The sequence below is a fragment of the Phoenix dactylifera genome, chromosome 9 (assembly GCF_009389715.1).
Source record: "Phoenix dactylifera cultivar Barhee BC4 chromosome 9, palm_55x_up_171113_PBpolish2nd_filt_p, whole genome shotgun sequence".
Taxonomy (NCBI): Eukaryota; Viridiplantae; Streptophyta; class Magnoliopsida; order Arecales; family Arecaceae; genus Phoenix; species Phoenix dactylifera.
The window spans coordinates 18,123,345-18,147,415 of record NC_052400.1 but is presented as its reverse complement, the minus strand read 5'-3'; the positions used below and the strand labels follow the sequence as shown (position 1 = coordinate 18,147,415).

The 24,071-nt window shown below is 39.2% G+C and overlaps 2 protein-coding genes across 9 annotated transcripts; one reads left to right on the top strand and one right to left on the bottom strand.

The window, feature by feature from the left end:
- The first annotated feature begins 1,704 nt into the window (after window positions 1-1,704).
- LOC103706780 (probable protein phosphatase 2C 52) lies at window positions 1,705-9,252 on the top strand. Of its 4 annotated transcripts, XM_026805623.2 has the most exons (10): window positions 1,705-2,822; window positions 3,321-3,448; window positions 3,527-3,625; window positions 3,744-3,902; window positions 4,770-4,856; window positions 5,345-5,436; window positions 7,875-7,949; window positions 8,307-8,356; window positions 8,529-8,597; window positions 8,777-9,252. In XM_026805623.2, exons 1-9 carry the CDS (start codon window positions 2,548-2,550, stop codon window positions 8,590-8,592), a joined length of 1,029 nt encoding a protein of 342 aa, XP_026661424.1. In that variant the 5' UTR covers window positions 1,705-2,547; the 3' UTR covers window positions 8,593-8,597; window positions 8,777-9,252. The 4 variants fall into 4 exon arrangements, with proteins under 4 accessions (XP_026661424.1, XP_008789334.1, XP_038986234.1 ...); XM_008791112.3 differs by lacking the exons at window positions 8,307-8,356; window positions 8,529-8,597 and having other exon boundaries at window positions 1,709-2,139; window positions 2,301-2,822; XM_039130306.1 differs by lacking the exons at window positions 8,307-8,356; window positions 8,529-8,597 and having other exon boundaries at window positions 1,709-2,215; window positions 2,301-2,822.
- Window positions 9,253-12,897: 3,645 nt separating this feature from the next.
- Window positions 12,898-23,663, bottom strand: LOC103706913. 5 transcript variants are annotated; one of them, XM_039130304.1, is made up of 9 exons: window positions 23,387-23,657; window positions 18,990-19,632; window positions 18,699-18,863; window positions 18,509-18,614; window positions 18,021-18,203; window positions 15,083-15,248; window positions 13,908-14,227; window positions 13,507-13,596; window positions 12,898-13,302 (listed from the first exon to the last, which is right to left on the bottom strand). In XM_039130304.1, the coding sequence occupies exons 2-9, from the start codon at window positions 19,023-19,025 to the stop codon at window positions 13,226-13,228; spliced, it is 1,143 nt and encodes a 380-aa protein (XP_038986232.1). In that variant the 5' UTR covers window positions 19,026-19,632; window positions 23,387-23,657; the 3' UTR covers window positions 12,898-13,225. The 5 variants fall into 5 exon arrangements, with proteins under 5 accessions (XP_038986232.1, XP_038986229.1, XP_038986230.1 ...); XM_039130301.1 differs by having other exon boundaries at window positions 18,509-18,863; window positions 23,387-23,663; XM_039130302.1 differs by having other exon boundaries at window positions 18,509-18,863; window positions 19,465-19,632; window positions 23,387-23,662.
- Window positions 23,664-24,071: the final 408 nt, after the last annotated feature.

Here is a 24,071-nt window from a genome sequence, read left to right as displayed (position 1 = left end):
GCCTACTGCAAAGAGAACTTCGGGCCTGGGTCGAAGACACTTGCTAATAATGAAAGGCATGGGGAGCATGAAAAAGGAACACTAAATGAAGCGCATAACCTTTGATGTGTGTTGAGCCTGCAGGATTGGGGCAAGCATTAAAGTGACAAAGACATTTGTTAAAAAAGTGTGGCACAAATATATGCAACAATAAGTATGTAAGTGATTGGAAGGATGACATCCATGCACTAATATATTGCAAAGCATGTACATGAGTGGTTAGATATATTGAGATTTCTTCATGAAAGCAAATATAATGTGGATCATGTTCTGTAGTCCACATGGCATGCATGGCTATTGATTTTTTTTCCCCTTGTACTTAGCAAGTGATGAGGGAAAAAAGTGGATCACCCAACGCATATGGTGAAAATATCTAAATTCGACAGTAAACCTAGCCTCGTCGAACGTGATTTCGGTAAGCATGGTCTCGGCGGACATGGTCTTGGCAAGCGTGATCTTGGTAAGCATGGTCTCGATAGGCGTGATCTTGGTAAGCATGGTCTCGGCGGATATGGTTTTCGGCAAACGTGATCTCAGTAAGCATAGTCTCGGCGGGCATGGTCTCAATGAGCATGGTCCCGGCTAAGCAAAGCTTGATTGACCTCAAGGCCAAGAAAGATATAGTCAAAAATTGAGACCAACCCCAACTCCACCAAAAGTCAAGTTGGTCTCTAAATCGAAGCATCTGCATAAAGAAGGGGTCACCAAATCCTCCATGTTCAGGATCAAATCTCACAGTCTCTGCCACAACAGCTGTCAAACCTGAATCCTTGCAATCTCAACTGATTGCCAGCTAGCCTGAAATTTCGTATCATCTAAAGTAATCTATTTAACCCAAGATTTGCGCAATCACAGCCGATGGCGAATAACAGCCACACCCCCTTCTATAAAAAGGAGAAAACTTCGAGGAGAGAGAGACTTCTCCTCCTCGACAAAAAGATTTCTTTATTAAAATATTTACAAATCCTCTCTAATTTAAGCATCGAAGGGCCTTCTTCGGATCTCTCGGCCTAGGCTTCTTGCAGGTCTGCCGAAGACAGTCGTCCGCCACCGCCTACAGCAAAAGCTCCTCCTCCTGGTTCGCGATCACCCCCAAATCCGATTTCCAACAATAACAACAAGTGCTGCAAATCTTAATGAAGTGCTCGGAATGCAGTTTTAATATTTATTTTTATTTTTTATGCTAGCTAAATATAAAATTTTGTATAAATATTATCCTAAAATTAATATTTACATATATATATATTATAAAATTCTTATTTTGTTATTTTATTTTTTATTTTTATTTTTGTATATATACTGGCACGGTTAAAAAAATTAACGATTTTAAATTAAAATAATTAAATATTTTTAATGAGTAGATGTAAAAAAAATATTTATAAAACAATCGTAAGAAAAAAAAGTAATTACAAAATTTTATTTTATTTTTAATTAAAATAAATATGATTTTTATTAAAAAAGAAGCGATATATTAGGAGTATATGTGTAAAAATAATATTTTATAAAAAATATAAATAAATATAAATTTTAAGAAGGTATTCATAAAAATTTAAATTTTTAAAAAGATATTTAGTCAAAAAAAAACTTTTTATTTTTTTTAAAATTTAATTTCGAGTCCTTGAACATCCAGCTAAGAAGTCTATATCGGTCGTTAAAATCCCAGAAGAGGATACGGAATCCCTCCTTAAGCTTCGCCGGCCGCACCGAGAGCGAGCGGTTCCACGCTCGCCCTACTGCCCCGTGCCAGCCCCGCAACGGCTCTTCGCTCGCCGCCTTCCGTCTCCCACGCTTACCTCCCCCACTGCCCCTTCGTCCCCTCCCTCCTCTCTCTCCCTTTCTCAAAGTACCCTCTCTTCCCGAGCCTGATTTCGTCCAAGGCAACGACGCCTGGAGAGGGGATATAGCCCCCCTTTCCACTTAGGGTTTACGTTGCCCTTATACCCTCCTCGATTCCCACCGCCTCAGAATCTTCCTTCTCTCTCGTTCCCCTCTCAGAGACGCAGGATTACCCGAGCTTTTCTCCGCTACCGCTTCTTTCTCCAATTCCGATTCCTGGGAGGATCTTTACGGTGTAGTTCGTGCTTTGCCTTTCTTCGTTTTGTAAGTGATACTGAAATCATAAGGTCCCTTTGTCCGATTCGAATCAATGAGGTTTTAATCGCTGGAAAGATAAAAGGTTTTTTAGTCCCAGGGTTCTGGTTTTGTTTAAGGTCTCTTCCTTTTTGCGAAAAGATCTTTTGTTGACGCTCTTTATACTTCAGTTACAGTTTGGAATTTGGACGATCCGTGGAGATTTCACCGTGGTCCGAGTAGGGATCATGACGAAAATCCCATGTCTGATTTAGCTTCTGAAGACGTTCGATTCGGAGACGCTCAAAACAGAATCTTTTCTAGTTCTACTAGATCATTTGCCGATAAGATTTGACCTTTGTGAACGGATTTTCTTTATCTTCTTTTATTTATCAAGTGTACTAGCCTGGCATTGTAGGCCAGTATAAAGCTACTTAGATGGTATGCATCACCAGCTTAAGGAATTTCGTCGTTCGGGCAACAAATCTGAGGGGTTTCTCTACCAGTAGGCAGGGGCATCTGAAGGTTTGGGGGAGCAATCTGGATGCGAAACTAGAGGTGAATTATCCTAAAAGACACCGCATGTTCAGGGCAATCACAAAGATGGTGGTGGATTCGAGTGCGACGCCAGAACCACCTCGTGCCATTATCAATGTGCTGCCCAAAAAGGATCGCGAGGATGATGGCAGTTATTTCAGCGGTGGATGGAAAAGGTAGAATCTGCAATTTGTTGGTTCTTGTTGTTTTTTTAGCAATCAATTCTGAATCTGGCTTACTGCATGTTCTGACACTTGTTTATGCTTCTCTACCGTTAGTTTATTCATAGGAAATCTGTTAAATTTACTTCACTATGTTATGTCAGAAAGAATGGCATGCAGGTCTGCTTTGATCTCGGCCAACGTTATGTTATCAGACCTGCTTGATGCTCTTCTACTTTCATTTGGTACCAGAAGTTTGCTATCCATTTGGTACCAGAAGTTTGCTATCCATTTGGTACCAGAAGTTTGATCTATTGTTGATTAAATTTAGTATATCATTTTTCTAATTGCCTCAAAGATCCGACTTAAATTGCTGGGATATGGCTATTTAATCTTCTTTATAATTTCTGGCAGATGGAAAATCATTAAAATCATTATCGATGCTTTTACATTAATACATTTGAAATGCCATAATTAATTTATGGCTTTATGGATTCCTTGGCTGACTAACAGTGCGGATGGAAAATTGAGTTATGGATATTCAAGCTTTAGAGGGAGGAGAGCAACCATGGAGGACTTCTATGATGTAAAAATATCCAAGATCGATGGACAAACAGTTAGTCTTTTCGGGATATTTGATGGTCTGATTTCAACCAATCTCTTATTTAAACTTGTTCAATGCATTCATTTCATTTCATGTTGACAACTTGGCAACACAGGTCATGGCGGTTCACGTGCTGCTGAATATTTAAAGGAGCACTTATTTGAAAATCTGATGATGCATCCACAGTTCATGACAGACACAAAATTGGCTATTAGTACGTTTAGTTTTGTTAATATAGTTGTTTGGTAAGTCTTTTATGGTTTTATTTCTTGATAGTTAATTGTTTATTTAACTTTTCTATCTGTTTGTTATATGTCTTTGACAAACTTCAGGTGAAACATATCAACAAACTGATTCAGACTTTCTGGATGCTGAAAGGCATACCTATAGAGATGATGGTTCTACAGCTTCAACAGCAGTTTTGGTTGGCAACCACTTATATGTAGCAAATGTTGGAGATTCACGTGCTGTAATATCAAAGGCAGGCAAAGGTACTTGCCGATCTAAATCTTGTGCCTCCCCACTCGCCTCCCTCTCTGAATATGCATTTTTTTTTACATTTAGGAGATGTTAAATAGTTATTTCATTTCATCTGTTGCACTGATAGGTTCTTGCGTTCATATCCATATGGGCTGGCTTGCTTTCTTGGCATTATATTTATGTTGCTGAATGGCTCGTTGATTGAGTTGCATAATAGTCAACCGCCAGTTGTATCATCTGTCATGTAAAAGACGTCTGCTTCAAGTAGTATTTGTATTGTTGTAGCCGTATGCAAAAAATTCCATGCATCATTGATCACTCGGTTATCAATAGTGGCATATCTGTGATGATGTATTGTATAATTATTAAATGTTAACAGACACTCCTATAAGACTCGTTGTGGAACAAACATTCTTTATTTTGTGTTTACAGGAGAAAAGCTTCATTTTCTATTCACCATAATTGTTTTCCTTTTTTTTTGGTGGGGTTTTTTTTTAGGGGGGGGGGGGGGGGGGTAATGAAAATAAGTTTGTAGTTTAATAAGAATTGTAAACAAAACGAAAAAAAGTTTTGTTGTTGATGGAAGCACTTTAAGCAAGATAAAGTAGGGAAAAGGTATCTTAGTTTACATTCTAATCCTACTTCTCAAATTTCAAGACTTTCAGAACTGTATGTTCTTCTGTGCTTTGATGGGTTGTAGTCCTGCAAGCCTATGGATGTACAGGTACTGTACTATAATTGTTATCTGTATTCTTGAGCATTCATTCTGCATCAATTTTCTCTTTCTGATCTATATGTTTGTAACTTTTTGGATCTTCTCACAGTTTTTGTTAGTCTTCCACTGCCATGAATAGTAATATTATTTCTCTTCCTGGCAGCAATCCCTCTTTCTGATGATCACAAGCCAAACAGAAGTGATGAGCGCAAGAGAATTGAGGATGCTGGAGGAGTTGTTTTGTGGGCTGGTAAGTCTCCTTTTGTTCCAGAAGATGCATATACTTTCCCATAATTCTGGTAGATTGGAATCTGCAGATTGGAGAAGGATCCATACTGCTGTGTTACATATATATTCAAAACCACATTGGAAAAAAATATTTATAAGAACATGCCAAAGAAGCTAGCAAACAAGAGGCTTGGATTAATTTTTCCCCTCTTCTTGTGAGGCTGTTTTGTTTGGTATAGTGACCTTCCAGTTGCATATGCGTGGATTGCTGGGTAATCAGGGAGAATCCATGTTCCATGTGCTGAAAATCTCACAGATAGTGAGACATAAAGCAAGGTTGAAAAGTTAGCTCATATTGGAAATTTGAAAAAGTGAATAAGATCTTTTATGTCCGAAGCATTGGGTAGTTTATATGAATGGTTATAGCTCATTACCCCTGTAACAACAGTCTCTAGGATGCCACATTAAAGGACCAGTTTATATTGAATGCTGGGCATTTTGATCTTGCAGGTACTTGGAGGGTTGGAGGCATCTTGGCAATGTCGCGTGCATTTGGCAACCGCCTATTGAAACAATTTGTAGTGGCAGAGCCTGAGATTCAGGTGCCTTACTTTAATAACAAACTCTGCATCAAATTTTGGAGCTGTAGGGTAGTCCACATGGATGTTAATGAACTTATGCAGTATTCTATCCTGTCATTTTCTCTACTTTTGTATATGCTAAGTTCCAATTAAGAAGCACTTATATAGTTCATCAATGTTGTATCTATTTCAACTTTCAAGTTGCAATTCAATTTACACATATCATAATGTTCAGGTCGTAGCATAAACAACTGTATTGTCCTGAATCATCCAGCAAGGGATGTACCATACCGTACCGGTTCAAAACCAGTACAAAACTCATATTCAGGTCGGTACGGGCCCCATACCGATCTATACTGATCTATACCGAGGCGTACCGAGGTGCTCGCCAATATGTACTGAGACATACTGAGATAAAAATGAGAAAATAGCTCAAGAGCTGTTTTGGTATAGGGTGCGTACCATACTGTACTGACTCATAATATACTGGTATGGTACCCAGTCCTGAGATTGCGGACCTTAGGTCATAACACACTATAATGTTGTAATAGGCCATAAGTAGGAAGAAATATACATGCTAGTTCTTGGTATTCAGATGTTTCTTGGTTTGCATATGCACAAACAGAGAGAGAGATACACATAGATATACAAACATGCACACAGATACATAAATATACATGTAGACATACACATACATATAGGCACACATACCTACAGACATACAGACACACATGTACACATACATACATATATACATACACATCTATGAGATCAATGGGGTTGTTGGTTCTAGCTTAAAATTAACTCAATCTTATGTTCAACCGGATTATCATTTCTGGGTATGCACATTCCAGACATATCTGAGGGAAGTTTGTTATCTTTGAGCTATAGGGCATGTATTTACCAGGCCTTACTCTCAGTTGATGTAGTGCCAAAAGGAAACAAGTTATCTGATTTGAAATGCAGATTGACATTGGAGACTATTGAAGCTGACTATGGAGAAGCCTGGTTTATGAGTTACATGAAGATCATGAGCTATATTAATTTTATTTGATTCATGACTAGTTAATAGTTTCATATCTGTATATCCATTAAAATGTCCTGTCCTCCTAATCCTTAATTTGTTTTGCTATGATTTTTGACCTTTGTAAGGCAGCTGTGACTTAAGTAATTATCAAAACAGAATAGAACTCAACTCCAGTTAGAGATGCAAGTGTTACATAAGGCTGCTCTTGATTAGATCAGCAGGTTACATGACTGCAAGTGTTTAATGTTAAAAGTTCTTCAAGATCAGATTCGTTGTGATTTCTTAGCTTTCTAGTAGCATCGTTGATTGAGAAATACTCTAAATCACTATCTTACCTTTAACACTCTATTTATGAGCTTTGGACTCATAGATGTCTCTTCTTAACATGTTGTCTTTGGTATTTTTATTAATTACATTTCTGAGATTGTGTCTGCACTCAGCAGGGAGGACCATTGGTATGGTGAGCACTGAAAACAACTACAAGTTTAGCAAAATCACCTAAAAGATTCGACTGAACCTCTTCAAACATGCTGCCTCTTAATATAAGTTTAGACATCCTTCAGCCTTTAAAAGTCTGAAAGTCGGTTTCTGCTGCCAATTTAAAGTGCAATAGAAGGAGAAGATGGATAGAGAATGTTAACTACACATTAATTGTTTATTGTAAATAATGATATTGGATTTTGGCATGGGATGCATCTATACATCAAGGAGTCTCTGTAGATAGCTTATCGTCCTAGATCATCACCATTGAATTTCTGTATCCCATCCCACCTTATTTTTGAGATTGGATGGTAAAGTAAAATCCAAATCAAGGAATATTACACAATTTGAATCACAGTTTATGTTAAATCTCGCCCTTTGCTACCCGTCAACAAATGCACACTATCTTCGTGTCTTCAGGTGCTGCTCAGGTTTGGGAGTGATGGGTTTGCTGCTAGACAGTTTGACTTCAGCAGTGATAGACTGGTCGACATACACCTATCTTGTTGGTGAATGCAAATCTTGCAATATGTCATTTTGGAGTCTGGAAGACCCTAGAAATGTAGAATACTGTTCTAGGTACAGTTTCTAAATATCAATGTGCTGGTAGTCGTACATAAGTCAACAGGTTTTCATCCCACGAAAGAGAATTGCGTTTTTATGTAGACTTAGTAAAAAACATCTCGTGCCTGTCTTATTCCTCATACATTTCAAGTCATATTTACAAATAGAATCGAGTTAGATATCTTGCATCTCAGTTGTAAATATTTCTGTCCTGATTTTGCTGCATCAAAAGTTCTACCTTCAGAACAACTTAATAAAGTTCTTCGTGATGTTGTTTTATTGTATAATCATATGTGAAGAACGATTAATCTCTGCCTACAGTATGCACTTGTTATGGCTATTGCAATATGCTTTAGACGACTGGTTTCATTTCAAGCTTCTTTTGCAGGAGCAAGAGGTCCATGAAGAGTTGGAATTGCTGGTTCTTGCAAGTGATGGATTGTGGGATGTAGTGCCAAATGAGGTTAGTTTTCTTTTGCTCCAAATCTGTTGTACTATAATATATGATATATCATATTTTTTGATATTGTTTTTCATGGGTTTTGGTATGTGATACTATCTGAGATATGATGATAGAAGTGCATTGTGCAAAGGATGTGCCTGGTTGATAATTGAATCATCCATCTTAACAATTAACATTAGTGGTGTTTCATCACTGACAGCTGCACGCTCCAAACTTGCAAATAATTAAAGGATTTACCTCATTGAGATAAATAGACATATTTTAATGTTAGACGTACAGGTATCTCATGCTTTTGACCTAAAGATACATATATGGCAGCACAATTTGTGAGTAATCTCCTGTCTTTGAATTGGACAGTTCAAATTTACCACTGAAGGTGTATCTTGCACTCTGGTGTTTCCAAATCTGTAAGGTCCAAATCTATAGTTCACTATGGATGTTCTCTGTTGCTAAATCATGTCTGAGATCCTACCTGCTACCTGATCACTGAGTTGGGCTGCTTCACTCCTTATGAGAGTTTGAAGTTGAAAGTTATCCTCTGAGTCTCTGACCTTAATATCTTTTATTGTCATCATTGAGGCTACACTATCACATTTCGCATTACTATCTTTTCAAGAGCAAATTCTCTCTCGGTATAATATAATCCAGGTAATATAAATATGTTTCAATTAGTCATATGACTTTGATCAAGTAGTTCAGTTTTCATGAAGGTTACGCCTGTCCTGTTCATACTTTAAGACTTTAGACATGATAGCCATGGTATGCACTTTGAGAAGTGTTTCATTTAAGTGGCTGATCTTTTTTTTTTCCTCAATATGTCCGACAAGGATGCTGTTTCCCTTGCAAGAATGGAAGAAGAACCAGAGGCAGCTGCTCGAAAGTTGACAGAGGCAGCCTTCTCTCGTGGCAGTGCAGACAACATCACATGTATTGTGGTGAGATTTCACCATGACAAAAGCGATGCAGATTCTTCTCTCACCGCTGGTGACAAAAATTAACTAACTTCAATGTTTCGATCACTTTTTGGACCTATAGGCAGATGGCTGCAGTCTTTTTCCTTGGCAGATGCAGGTTATATGTCCGCTGTTATTTTTGTAGGTTAGATAATAAATTTCTGTGTGGAAACCTGTCAATAAAATTCCCTCGTCAGCCCAATAACTGACTGTGCTTTCCTCGATTTAATTTAAAATTCACAGCAGCTCGTAACTTTGGTAGTGTTGCAATACAAAGACTTACGTGCTTGTATCGGACTCTGATGACGACATGATGTGTTGAGCTAACAGATATCCTCCTTGGACTACAATCACTGAAAGACCAAAATGTCTTATATGTTTGATGAATGTGCATCAAGATATTCATGTCTACTTTCTTTAAAAATGAATTTCTCCTGGATCCCATTTGATCAGTATATCTGCCAGGTCGCTGCCATACTTCCTAGATACCCGATGGAGTACTGTGCTGCATCTGCTCATCTTGGTTTGAGAACATGTAACCGGATATAGGAATCGTAATTTTGTCTCATGTTGTTGTACAATGTTCTGCTTGTTTCTTTAGTCCTTATGAGCTCTAAGTTAATGAATTTAGGGCATGTTTGGTCAGAGAAAATTCGGCACGATTTTTATGTTAGCCATTGAGTGAAAAGAAGTTTTATTTTCATTCTGATTTTAAAAAAAAAATAAAATTACTTTAATCCTTCAAAATTTAATCCAACTCAATTTTAATATTTAAATTTTATTTGATTCCGATTCTATGCACAACCTAACCTAAATGCATTGAGAAATATGATTATTTTAATTTATATTTTAATCAGATTTCGGTCGTATACCAAACATAATCTCATCTTGGCAATCTGAAGAAGCTGGGGAAGTGTCGTCCCATCCAATGGGGCTCCTTGTTTTAATCACGGTTGCGAGGTGACCGAGCGTATATGTTTCTGTCAAGTTGGGGAAAGCCATCTTCCAGGAACTGATGAAGTGATGACGGTCTGGTGCTTCCTAGTTGGGTTCCCTGGCCTTCCACGGCCGGGACGCTCCCTCCTCTCTTCCTCTCTTTCTCCTCTCTCTCTCTCTCGCACGGAGCGTAGAGAAGCCCCGGTGGTGGGTGTATTGCAGCTTGGTGCCGAGAGCTACAGGCTATAGCCTAGCCATGGAGCAGGCGGAGCCCGACGATGAAAGCTAGAGCGAGCGGCGGGTCCCTCGCGAGGATGAAACAGAGCTCGAAGGAGCGGAGGCGAGCGGTTTACGGCACGACGGAGGAGGTGTTAAGGCGGTGGCGAGAAGCAGAGGCGGCGCGGTTGGAGGAGACGGGCAAATTAACAAGGGGAGGTGGCGGCGGCTGAGCAGGAGCAGCTGTGCAGCGTGCGGCTAGCTGGATTTTTCTTTTTCAAAGTTCTTTTTGAATTTTCAATTTTGGACAAGCGAGGCTCGAGCGTTCCCGGGTTGTATCTTTCGCGAAAAGAAGGTGGTAGCTCAGTTGAAACGGGGCGTTTGCTTCCAACCAAATAGTTTCAGGTTTAAAACGCATAAGCGTCGATTAAATTTGGAGACCGAATGTCCCATGCTTGGACATAGGGTTTAGAAGCGCTACTGATCGGTTGGTACCAAGGTGGCGCCGGGATGACGTACTTACCTGTGAGAAGATTGCCACGTAGGTGGAGCCGCTCGCGAGATGGAGAGGATATGAGAAATATAAGTATGCCTTTGCCTTCGAGGAGGTACGGGGTGCTTTCTATCTATATCGGACATGTCCCGGTGGGAGAGGTGCCCAGTATAGGGTTGTTACGCGGGAAGGTCCTCCCCCCCTCAGTCTCCACCCTTTCGTTTCAGCAAAAAAAAAAAAATCCAGCCACCAACCGTTGGACTGCACCTTACACAAATCTCAAAGGCACCCCAATTTTTTTTTAAGATCTCAAAGTGGCTATTGTGTCCTCTAATGATTGACGTTGTGGCTGCTTCCTTTAAGAACCAATCCCTTTCTTTAAATACTCCTTCTTCCGGTGTTGCCGAAGATGGTTTTAGGGAAGAGAGAAATTTGCTTTCCGGCTTCCAGTACTCGCCCAAGGCGGGTTCCATTAGTTTAGCTAGTGAGGTAAGTCAGTACAGCCAGTCCAGTGAGAGCACCGTAGATCAAACCTTCAGTGTGTGTGTCTATATATATATATATATATATATATATATATATGATCCATCTTATTTGGCACAGTCAACTGTTGGATTACATTTTACACAGATCTCAAAGCATCTCGATATTTTATAGAACTTATGGCTATCGCGCCGTCTAATGGTTAGTGTTACAAAAGGAGGTGAATCATTTTACCACGTGGAAGATACAACCCGAACCTGTCTTGAGCCTGAGCGGGTGGCCCACGGCTGTGGAATTTGCATTAGAGTTGTGCCTTGAGCCTGAGCGGGTGGCCCACGGCTGTGGAATTTGCATTAGAGTTGTGCTGCTGGGCTCTAGTATTTCTTTTCCTTCTTTTTTTTTCCTAAAATAGAAGGGAATTCAACCATAGTGTTGATACGAGTTGTGGTTCTTGTTGGAATGACCGTGACCGTTCCCCCTTTTATGAAGAACTTGTCCCCATTTGTACTTGTTGCAGAGTTTTTTTTGGCCCATGCAACAACATAGCCCCAAACGAACCGAGCAGAGAAAGAGACTGTGCCCCTCATGAGGTATTGTCCGCTTTGGACGCTCCGGCCCGCGCGTCCAGCGCTACGGAGGGAGATATTTCCGGCCTGCGCATCCAGCGCTGGCGGGGGATGCTCGTACGGTTTTGTCCCACAAAAGGGTCCTCGTAAGAAAAGGTTTTCAACTTTCCCATTATAAGGCACATACCTTTTCACTGAACGGTCGATATGGGACTAAATTCGGACCCTCCCACAACACAGCCCCCCAGCGGGAAGGTCCTGTGCCGGTTTTATCCGAGCAGCCCCCCGGGCCTGAGAGGGGGGTGGGGGAGCATACCCCTACCTGGCGCGCCATCTGTTGCGGAGTTTTTTGGGCCCACGCGACAGCATAGTCCCAATTGAGCCGAGCAGAGAAAGAGACTGCGTCTCTCACAAGGTATTGTCCGCTTTGGGCGCTCCGGCCCGTGCGTCCAGCGCCACGGAGGGAGACATTTCCGGCCCGCGCGTCCAGCGCTGACGGAGGATGCCCGCACGGTTTTGTCCCACAAAAGGGCCCTCATGAGGAAAGATTTTCAACCTCCCCATTATAAGGCACAGACCTTTCCGCTGAACGATCGTCATGGGACTAAATTCAGGCCCTCCCACAACAGTACTCATTTCATCTCTAATGAAATGTCCGATAGTTTCTTCCACTGTTTTGCTCAAATAGATGGTGGTCTTCCAGTATTTGCTGCATTCTTCAAGAGGAATTCAGCTACAGTGCTGCTACTGATTTTATCCAATATGGTTATTTGATACGGCCATTCCCATTTTATGAAAAACATAGGATGCGGTTGCAACAGCCGCTGCTGGTTGCTGGTCATCACCCGGATTAGTTGTTTGATCAATGAGCTGAAAGAATATTTAACTATAGCTTACATTCCATAGCTCTTTATGAGGATCTATATAAATATGTGTTTAGTCTTACATCGATTGTTCATCGAAAAAATTTTGAATATTTATACAGACCTAACGAATCCAAAAAAATATCTTTCATCTAGCACCTTTTTTTTTTTTTTTTTTTTGATAAGGTCTTAGGTTGTGACACTTCTAAAGCTTTCCAACCATGTGAAGATACTAAAAGGATGCAGCAGTGAACAACCATAGTGGTAGAACGGGATCATAATGGACCAATATTTCCAAACAAACTAGGACAGGGCCAGATCGGAACTGTACGACTTCTGCCAAAATGCCAACTCATTAACATGCCTATATAGAGACACAGATTATATATATATACACACACACACATGTGTGTGTATGTGTATATATTGATCATGACACAGGCAAGAACTCAATTATTAATTGTTACTCAAGGCCCTAATGCCACTAACCTATTATTTCAGAGGTGGTTATTTGATTGTTCCAACAATAGTGAAGCAATTGATTCTTTGATCTTCTCTCTACTGTTGTTCAGAAGCTCCACTGCAAAATTTGATAACATTATTGGAAGACCAGCAACTGCCTTCCGCCATAAACCAAGACATGATACTACGACCCACCAAGGCACACTGAAAATCGTTCAACTTTAACGTCTCATATATAGATATGGCCAAGCCATCTACTTGTAATCAGTCTATCCTAGAAAGTGAAGTCGGCAAAATGGCAGGGTCAATTCAGTTCCGTATGATTCTCTTCATCTGACTGAGAGCAGGGCTCAGTGATGGCATCGGCAAAGTATTCCTCAACTGAAAAGAAAAGATCAAGCATGGATAGCATCAGTATTCCCTTGAGTTAGGTGCCACTTTCTGAGAACAAGAAATAGCCTCTCAAAGATCTTTGTTTCAGACACCACATCGACACCCCATGAAATTAGAAGATTGGCACAAGACACAGATCCTCAAATTGCATGAAAAAGATGAAATCAAGAAGAAATGATAGGTTGAGCTTACCTATATCTTCTTGTTCTGGAGAGTCAAGCAGGATGTCAGAGTCTGATGGCAGGAACGGTGAGCCAGTGTAGCTTCCCAGAGCCCCAAGATCTACAATGAATCATGGGACTCAGATATTAACAGAAGCGGGGAAAATAGCATGATTTAGAAAACAGCTAGCAAGATAATCATATTTCTTATAAGGTCGGCATTAGGCTCCAAGCATGCAAGCCACTGTTTTTGATATCTGAATTCATCTCAGCTGAACACATAGAGTTGCTCCCAACACCCAAGCTCAAATGCATGCTCACACTAATTCACATTTTAGGCTACTGCGATATACATGTAGTGAAGGCCTGTTGCTAAGGTTTTTAAAATTAAATGTGAATCAGTATATATTAATATGAAAGCAGCAAGTTCACCTCTCAGATTTGTGAAATCTGCAGTTAGATCTGTAAGATTGAAATTCCAAAGTTGTCCTACTGATCTGAGGGAGTCCCTGGAGGATCCAACCTCACCATCTGGTCCTAGCTGCAACATTCCTGTGTTTGCTACGTCAGATGTGAAATTGGTATCGAGTGTAGATGCATCCATGCTCATTCCTGATAACTCAGATGGAGTGAAAGGAAAATGATTTCTCAATGCCACTGATGCAGGACCCGCTGCAGTCTCTGAGACCGACAACGTAGCACGACATGGAACAGCAGGAGCTGCTTCAGGTGCACCACTGTCCGTCGCAATGCTTCAACAAAATCCAAAAGAAAAATTTATTGGAAATGTCACCCTATGCAAAAGATATATTGAAATGAAAAGACAACTATGATTAAACTTGAGTACAAATGAAATTAGAAAGATGATTTTAAATTGAAATACCATCTTCTAAAATTATAGGCGCCATCAGAAGAACCTAAGTTTTAGGGAAGAAAATGAGACCCTAATCTCCTATACTAGATGTGAATATAGACTTAAAGGCCTATACCACTATACCAGACAAGCTGATGACTGGGCCAGGATGTTAGATCTAACGTACCTAGCCCATACATTATGAGCTGACTTGACCAGAAGCTAGGCCAAGTATATCAAATTTTTCGGTAGAGCTTTTATTGTAAGGACAGACATATACCACAAATGTCCATAAATTTGTTTACAAGCTAAGCTACATACTTGAAAACAAATAAGTCAAGGGGCGGACCTCCATCTTCTAGCCTTTTAAAAGCTTAAGATGTAATGGCTAATGTCTTTTTGCTCGTTTAGGAAGGGTTTTGATATGAACCCTTGCAACCGAGTTGGAGGTAGGAAAACTGTGATTGCTTCTGTTTTCCTATATAAAGAAAAGAGATTGCACTTCAAATAACAAATAAATATTTAAATAAAAAAAAATCAAGGATAGTAGAAGACTTATGTGTAAAGATTTATTATGGTACTAGATATTAGTAAAAAGACCTAGAGAGATTTTTAATACTAGCCAAACCTCAGAACGTCCCTCCAATCCCAATTCTGAAGAGGTTTACAAACTTTATTGTATCATTATATAAATAAGTCCAGGCTGTAAAACATAATTCTATATTGTCACAAGAAAATGAGACAATGCACTTACCCTTTGCCGGAATTCATATGAATTGGATGAAAACTGCCTGAAGCTGGAACTCCATTAACTACATGACAGCTGGACAGTCCACAACCCATAGGATCAACATGAGGCTGGCCAATAGTTGGCATTGGAGGTTGCCAAAGAACTGGGTACCCCATAGGTAAATTGTTAACTGCACTGCAAACAGGTTGGCATTGAATAAGAATGGTAACAGTGATAGGCTAACATGTTTTTATATTATGATGACTGCTGAAAATAGCCTAGGTAGATGCATAGCCAAGAAATATTCTTGTGTTTTTCAGGAAAACGGGAAACGATAAGCTGGATAGCTTTAATACTTTTGAAATAACATTATTGACTTTTTATCTCATAGGCAAACATTTTCATGAAGTTATAACACACTGACGAAAATGGCATATTGCGATCTTCTCCAAGCTGATAGGAAACTAACCAAGTTGCTACGGTAATAGAAATTAAAATTAGGGTGTGCAACCAAACCGGTCAAACTGCAAAACTGATCTGAACTGCTAATTTTGGTTCCATTTGGGTCGAGTTTTCCAAATTCGGTTTGGTTTCGGTTTAAAATTGGAAACCAAAAAAAAACCAATTCGATTTTCGCTTAAGTTTTAAAAAATCCAATTTAAACCGAACCGACCCATACACACACAGAGAGAGAGAGAGAGAGATGGAGAGAGATAAATGATAGGCTGGTTCATTAATCATGATCCCAATTCACTTCACTTTTCCCTACATTGTGCCCTAGCCGCCCCAAGGCCCGCATCCCCAAATTCACCATCATGTTCGTGCCTCCCCTCTCCTCCCACTCCGACTCCTACTCGTGCCTCCCCTCTCCTCCCTCTCCGGCTCTGGCTCGTGCTCCCCGTCGAACCCCTCTCCTCCCACTTCGGCTCCACCTATGACCTATTCCAGCTCCACCCACCTGCCACATGAGGTCACTATTCATGTATCATGCCTCCCCTCTCCTCCACTGCAGCTCCACCCGTTTCGGTTCCGCTCGTCCACCGCATGAGGTCGCTCTTCGTGCCCGTCAAGGCCTTGACTCTTCTTGCCTGCTCCATTGAGACCCCTCCTCGCCTGCTCTGTGAGTCACTCTCACTCATATTTACGATTTACAAACCATGTTTACAGAAAGATGTTAGCTGCACCTATTAGTTGGAAAGTGATTTTCTTTGCTATTTTTGACCGAATATGCTGGTAGATTGTGTTATTACTTTATAAAGAACCTTGTTTGCCTATTTAGTGGAGTAATTCTCTATTAGAAGTACAATCAATTCATTTCTGGTACAGTTTTGCTTCAAATTCTCCGAGCCTCCTTTGATAGAGATGGGTTATGTGAGCTTTGGTCTTGTTTGTAATTGAAGTTTGAAAAAGATATGTAATACTCTAGTTCATTTTTTTTTGTTTCATCCATAACAACCCGATAAACCAAACCAATTTTTTCGGAACAATTTGAACTGGTTTTTTCATGTGGTCGGTTCGGTTTTGGTTTTAGGAAACCGATTCAAGTTGGTTCAGTTTGTAGATTGTCCCCAAACCGACCCGAACCGAACCGTGCACACCCCTAATAAGAATGCATTTGTTGTGGAATATATGCAATCAAGTTGCTATAGTAATATGAATATGAACATGGGTGCGAGCAGGCATATATGAGGTGATTTTCAAAGGGTAAATATGCAATTGTGTATGTAATGATCTAGAACCTAATCCAAAAAGACTAGCCACAATGTATTATTTGATTCCTTAGTCCAATATAAGTCAGATAGCCCGTGTATGACTAGGGAACACTATAGCATGGAACCTTTGAGGCTGATCATATGGTGTCAATCATGATGTTTGTGATTGGACTTGGACCATTAGCTTGGCAAGGATGCCAAGGTTTAAACGGCAGAAGGAGGTGGGATATGTGAGGACATGTGTGGGCATGCATTTAATCCCACATCAATTGTCCATTGTGGAGATCTTGGATACTTATTTACGGTTAAGGAACTACAATACCACCTTCTGAGTAGCCTTTTAGGGTGAGATCCTTGATCGTTGAAAATGCCATTCGAGCAAACCTAGGCCATAGTCCAAGTGTGACTAGAGGACATTGCAACATAGGTCCTTGTAAGGCTGACTACGGGCTAATCATGATGTTTGTGATTGAAATTGACTGAATTTGGACCCTTAGCCACTTAAATGAGTGTAAGGACGATATAGGCGCGTGTTTGGTCCTATATCAATTGTATGCTGGAGAGATCTTGGATACTTATAAAGGGCCAATGGATCCAAAAAATAACACATTTTGGCTAGCCTTTTTGGATAAGGTTTTGAGTTGTTAAAATGGCATCGAAATGAACCTAGCCTATTCCCTATGTGTGACTAGGGAACACTGCAGCATAGGTCCTTTCAAGACTGACCATGGTGATTATGGTGTTTGCAATTGAATTTAATTGGATTTAGACTCAACCTAGTGAGGATGCTTGGATTTAAATAAGAAAAATACGTGACGACTCGTGCTAGTGTGTGTATAATCCCACATCAGTCATACACCGTGGAGATTTTGGGTATTTGTACTGGGCCAAGGAAATCCAAATAAAACTTTCTAGCTAGCCTATTTAGATGAGGTCTTTGGTTGTTACAGTATATAAGCAAAAATCCAAAAAAGAATAAAAAAAGTTGACACTGGCATATGATTGGGCTCTTGATATTATTATGAGAATGTAAAATCATAAAGTTGATGCAAATAAACAGGCAAAATATGCCATACTGATCATGATTACATAATTTGTAATAAAACAATATCTTATAAAGTTCAATATTTTGTGAACAAGAAAATTACAAAAAATGAAAGATATTCAATTCACTTGCTAGCTTGCAAATTTCATAGCAATCTTTGTAATTACTAGATACTATCATGCTCAAAAATATTAAGAGAAATTACCCTGCATAGGGTGAATCCCATTTTGTACTGGAACCAGTGGAACCTTAGGTGACACAGGGTACTTCATCAGATGGTACTGGTGCTCCAATAAATAATTGAACAAGATGATCTGTTTTTTCAGTTTAAGCCTTATATAATAAGCTCTGAAAAACTCAGAGTTTTCTTCTTCCAGTTTCTTCCATACTGAAAAGAAATGGGATATCAGACCAAAACAAGATGCATATTGTACTGCCATGTTGAATGCATCCAAACACCCACAAATAAAATAAAATAAAAAATCCCTTAACTGTTTTGGCAGTCTTCAGACACCCATCTGACATGCATGTCCAACAAGCAGAGGATGGCAATTAATCATAAACACATTATATTATATACACACAGATGCATGCACTTTCAAATGCTTGAAAATTGAGAACTTTAGATAGCATATAGTTGTTCAATCTTGGGTAACATCACAAGAATAAAATTTCCTATGATAAAAGGCATACCTAGTGTTGTAAAACCAGGTTCTATTCTAGCACGATCGGAAAGGGTCCTAACCACTTCCTCTCTGTTCATATACAATTGCAAACAACGCTCTATCAAATTCTGAACCTGCAATAAAGAGATAGAGTAACAAGGCAAGCATGTAAAATAATGAGAGAACGGAAAAGTGAAACTTATAATGGGCCATCTCACAAGTTCAATATCTTCACAAGAAACTTTTCTGTTATCACTGCTTGCAATGGATGCTGAACCTGAGTCCACTCCAGAAGCCTCCATAGTTGGAGGGTTTTGCTGGTTACCTTGGAATTCATATGAAACTTGTGATGCTGGCTGTACTTCTGCCATGCTTTGAGGATCCTGCAGAGATTGCCTTTCATGTATTAAGAGGACAAAAAATGCAGAAAGTAAAAGTAGAAAGATGAAACAACAAAGCCATAACAAATCAAGAATAGTTATCAATTAGAGGTAAAATGTAGCACAGACCATAAAGTACTGTTTGCATATGTGAAGCGAATTCATTGAAGCACAAAATCAGACTTGTTCTCATTGTATAAGATGTATGTTAGAAAGAATAAAAACTGCCAGTCGCTTCAATCACTTTCTGTTGAGATAGCACTGATCAGGCTACTCATGATTCCACTTCTTCTGAGAGTTGGTGAAGCAGTCATACCAGCAAAATCACACCAAAAGGAGATATAGGTGTCTCTAGGAACCTATAAAGTGGTAACTTGAATCATTATTTTACAAAATTGTGGTGAACAAGTTGTATGTGTGCCTTATTATTTTTTCAACATATCAGCTTGTCCATATGTGCATGTGCTATACAATATATACGGTACTTGCCTTCTCAACAATCCATATGTTATATGAATATGGGATCACAGATGTTCCACACACGGTTTAAAATGCCAGTAAATAGCACTCTGGCTCGACATTAGCATGGTACAGCGATACATACCCCAGTTCCATGCATATCAGACTATGCTGGCCCAATACAGAATAGCATAAAGTAACATAGACCGTAAGAGCCCCCTTTGTGTTTTCTTTGACCGTTCATGTTTCCTCTTTTTAACTGTGAAGCTTCCCCATGATATTTTTAAGGTATATCTGAGGAATGGACGTATTCCTGATGCAAAAGCATCTCACATCATTAAGGACTCCAATTGCAATGTCGATCAAACAAATGAATGTTAGAACCTAGACTTTAGCTTTGAAGATCAAAAATGAGAAAGACACAACTATCCATATTAACATCTTAACCAACAGCCTCTCAAAAACACTGCAAAGTTATAATTGTTGTTCTTCAATTAGTATCAATGGATAATATGTAGTTGTACATTACATGGATATATTCTTTTCTTGTTCCAATGGGATTCACAAGAGTAAAGAATAAAGCCTCATAGAAGTCATGGAGCTTCTTCCAAATATTAAGTTAAAGTTCTTGAATTTCTGTTAGTAAACAACATGATGGCAACAACTTCTTGCACAGACTTAGTCCTGGATAGACATATTACAAGTTCTGATGCAAAGGCAGGTATTGAGACTGAAGACTCCACTATAAGCTGATCTTTCTTAATATTAGAAAACTGCAGGGGAGGGAACATATGATTAGATGCAGTTCCAGTATCATATTCTAACATGTTTGATCTTGTCATGATGCATTTGTGGCTCCGTGGCATACTATTATGTGCTTTTTTTATGAAATCTTGAGGGCTAAAACATGAATGCATGCATGGGAGTTGTTTATCAAGGTGATTCAGAAAAAAAAAGGAGCATTTTGCAATTGGACCTGTGGCAATGTAAAGAGAGTAATAGGAAGGAATTGGAATTCTTACACATTTAGATTTTAAATTACAGACAATTTACAATTATACTGTCCAATTATTCTATGCATTGAAATATGGTTTCTTAGCAAATATGGATGCACAACAGAAGTGAGAATTGCTGAACTATATAAGTGCAAGAAACATTCACACAAGCAGTAGATCTCACAACCACCTCACCTGTGAGGCCTTCATTTTATTTCATCACATTAGTTTAGTTGAGATCATCGAATACACCAATATAGATATACTAAGCTATCTGCGATACAGCAGGACATATTTCAGATTATTAAATGCTCCAAATTGATTGTGTCTTTCTCCTGAGAAAGACAGTAAGGGAAAAGAAAGCAGTAGCTGTATGAAAATTAAGTAGGCTGACAGATCGGTGAAATTCGAACCAAAATTTGTTAAAATCAAAATTTATCATTCAACAGAACTGCAAGGATCCATATGGGCATGTGTGTAGTTGCACATCGGCTATGCATTGGATAGATCTTGGTTACTTATACAGAACTAAGAAACCCAAATAACACCTTTCGGTTAGCCTTTTTGGGTAAAGTTCTGAATAGGGGACACTGCAATACGGGCCCATATGGATCGACCACATGTTAATCATAATGTTTGTGATTGGATTTATAGTACTTGTGAATGGATTTAAATAGATTTGGATTCTTAGCCTAGCAAAGACGCCAAGGCTTAATCAAAGAAGTATGTAAGGACCCATGTAGCATGTATTTAGTCGCAAAATTAGCTATGGCCAGGTAGATCTTGGATACTTATACATTAAGAAGTCTAAATAACGCCTTCCGACTAGCCTTTTTGGTGAGGTCCTGGGTTGTCCTCTCACGTATGCAAAATAAATATGAGAAAATTAAAATCATCACATAGAATATATTTAGAGTATCTCAATATAAATCAAGAATGCCAATAGTAATGTAATTGATAACTAACGGTCTTTGGATAAGAGGCCAAAATAGTAATGTAATTGATAACTCAATAGTGAGATGTTTCTTTATTAGGCAGAACATCTAAAGACTATCTAAATTACCGAACCCTTTGATCCATTTCCAATTGACCTGCTCTTTTCCAGCTGGGTCAGTCTTTCATCATTGAGATTTGTGCAATAACCAACAACAGATTTTCCATATATTTATGTATTTTGTTCCTTGAATATTATTATTTTGCAGAAAGCACAGTTCCACTCAACTTATTCTCATTACTTATATAGCTGAAAATATGCATGTACCTACATATAACAAATCTTGTGTATGACCGTGCAAAGAATTTGATTTTGTGGACTCAATAGGAAAAAAAAATACTCTAGATGTGTTGCCAATCAACATGAATGACACATTATAGAAGTTCAAACAGTCTATACCAGGTCATGGCTCGTGATAGAAAATGGTATCAACAAAAATATGCTTGATGGCAAAGAAGGACAAAAACATTCACAGTTATTAAGGTTCAACATATAGAGAGGGTTTACTTCTAGATATTCATGAAGCTAAGAACATTACTAAGACCACTAATGCAATCAACGAATTAGTTCAACATTCATAATCCTCCTTATGGCCGCTTCCCCAATCATTAATTTCCAATGCCCGCATGCTCTATAATTGCAGCAAGCTACATGGGCTGAGATTGATTTCCATTTATCTCATTCACTAGCATAACTGCCAGCATAATTAATACGATAAAAATCAAGGAGAGCAGAACAAATGGGCAGTTCTATGAACAGGAGATAATGATAAACAATCACATAAAGAAAGCAGAAACATCTACCATAGCACATCTCATTCATAAAACATGATGTTGGGAAGGTAAATCGAATGATCTAATTTAGAACATCACTATCCACACTTGACTACTGACATGGTGATATATAAGCAAAATAAAGGGATTATGTGCAGCTCAATGTTTCACTAATCCAAGAAAAAAGAACCCTGTTCACACCCCAGTTAGATTATTGAGAAATCCTAGTTCTATGTACAGATTTCAAATTTTCTCTTCCTCATTCTCTTTATTTGTGAATTGATAAGATGCCTCTCTGCAGAACCCCTGCCAGATGAAAAGAGAGTTGAGTTTTTCTAGTAATATGATACATACTCTGAGAGACATACTGAGGTTTATGATGGAGAAATCTTCATCTTTATGAATTTACAGATCTACAAGCTAAAGGATGTAACACTTGGATAGATGGACAAGGCATCCTATTAAATGAAGTACGCCACTCGACACTGTGTGGTGAATAATTAGTGGGGCCGAAAGCATTTAAAGATCTACACAGACTAACGTACTCCTTTGAAGAAGATTACTACTGCATAAACAGGGATGAAATAGTGGTAATCAATTATTAATCATGATAACAGTGTTACTGGTTGAAGCACTTCAGCAAGCTCCCATCTACATCTCTAACAAGCTACTTAGCTCCAGTGAAAGAAAAAAAAAATCAAATCCCAGTTGTAAACTAGAACTATATTGTTTTCTTTAGTAGACACAATAGATGTTCAAAACCACAAAAGACCATTAAAAGTCGGGAAATTGGAGCAAATAAAAATCAAAATAAAAGCCATTTTTAGCTCAATTACGCGTCCCACTTCTACAAACTTCCATCGGACGTATTCTCTCGTTTATTGTGAGACCCAAATCATCAGGTTCTGAATCCAACCCAACTATCTAACCTTCTCTGAACCAAGAAGAAGAAAAGAACTTGAAATCATCCAAAAGAAGAAGAAAAAAGTCGACTAATCTCAACTTCTTTATACAGGGGCATCTCATCTAGCGGAAAAAACAAAAACAACAAAAAAAAGAAGAAAATCAAATACAAAAGGGAAAGAATAGGGAAAAAACAGGACAAAAATGTCGGTTTAAAACAGTAAGCCATCCCACACTTCATACTGCGCAACTCAATGGCATTCTTGCTCCCGATCATTCTTCCACTAAACGTAGTGATTCATACACCCAAAAGAACCCAGAAAACCAAAGATTTGGAGACTACAACAGAAAAAAGCAAAAAAAAAAAACGATTCCTAAAGATTTTCTCGTATCTAAGCATACCATGGAGTCGAGAGAAAGAACGCGGAAAAGAAGAGGCAAGATTTCCAGGGTTTCTTTAGGCCAAACACCGCCCAGAGTCCTCTCTCTTTCTCGCTCTCTCCAGCTGCGGAGGATGACCGGAAAGAGACGGACGAGAGAGATGGTGGGAAAAGTTGGGAGGAGGAAAAAGTGTGGGAAAAATGCCTTTCCGCCGCAGGGATTTATATATACGCCATAGTTTTCTTTTCTTACACCAAGGTAAGAGGTTAGATTTTGTTTTTTTCCCTAAAGAGGAGGCGTACTTTGGTTTTGCGAACGACGAGGAGATACCGGGAGTGGTATAGAAGCAGTCGTAGAAACTGGAATACGGCGCGGAGCGGGGCGGCTCGGCTCCGCTCCGCTCGGCTCAGGAACAGGAGAAGGTGGCTAGATTTTTGGAAGTCACGGGTTGTGGGTGGTGGACCAAAGGCGAGGGGGAGGAGTGGTCGGTTTCGGCGTCAACGGTTCGACGCGCTGGCTCGGGCCGGACGACCACCTGGGTACCCGGTAGATCTAATTATACTCTTAATTCATTTATCGCTAGATTGGATTGATTTTCTCTTTCTTTTTTTAATCTTGAAGTTGGATCAGTTTGAATTTTGTGAGCTAAATGGTGGGGATCACCCCATATACATGCCAAACTTGATCTGGCGTTTGATAAAATCAA

What these genes read in the sequence shown, in the direction of transcription:
- LOC103706780 (XM_008791112.3), top strand. Translation starts at nt 2,548, where the DNA reads ATGGTATGCATCACCAGCTTAAGGAATTTCGTCGTTCGGGCAACAAAT. An exon ending in AGACACAAAATTGGCTATTA is followed by an intron (nt 3,626 to 3,743) that starts GTACGTTTAGTT and finishes GACAAACTTCAG; the next exon opens with GTGAAACATATCAACAAACT. An exon ending in GGGATGTAGTGCCAAATGAG is followed by an intron (nt 7,950 to 8,776) that starts GTTAGTTTTCTT and finishes ATGTCCGACAAG; the next exon opens with GATGCTGTTTCCCTTGCAAG.
- LOC103706913 (XM_039130301.1), bottom strand. Translation starts at nt 19,025, where the DNA reads ATGAATTCGCTTCACATATGCAAACAGTACTTTATG. An exon ending in AGATTTCACAAATCTGAGAG is followed by an intron (nt 13,597 to 13,907) that starts GTGAACTTGCTG and finishes GATTCATTGTAG; the next exon opens with ATCTTGGGGCTCTGGGAAGC. An exon ending in TCCAGAACAAGAAGATATAG is followed by an intron (nt 13,303 to 13,506) that starts GTAAGCTCAACC and finishes TTTTCTTTTCAG; the next exon opens with TTGAGGAATACTTTGCCGAT.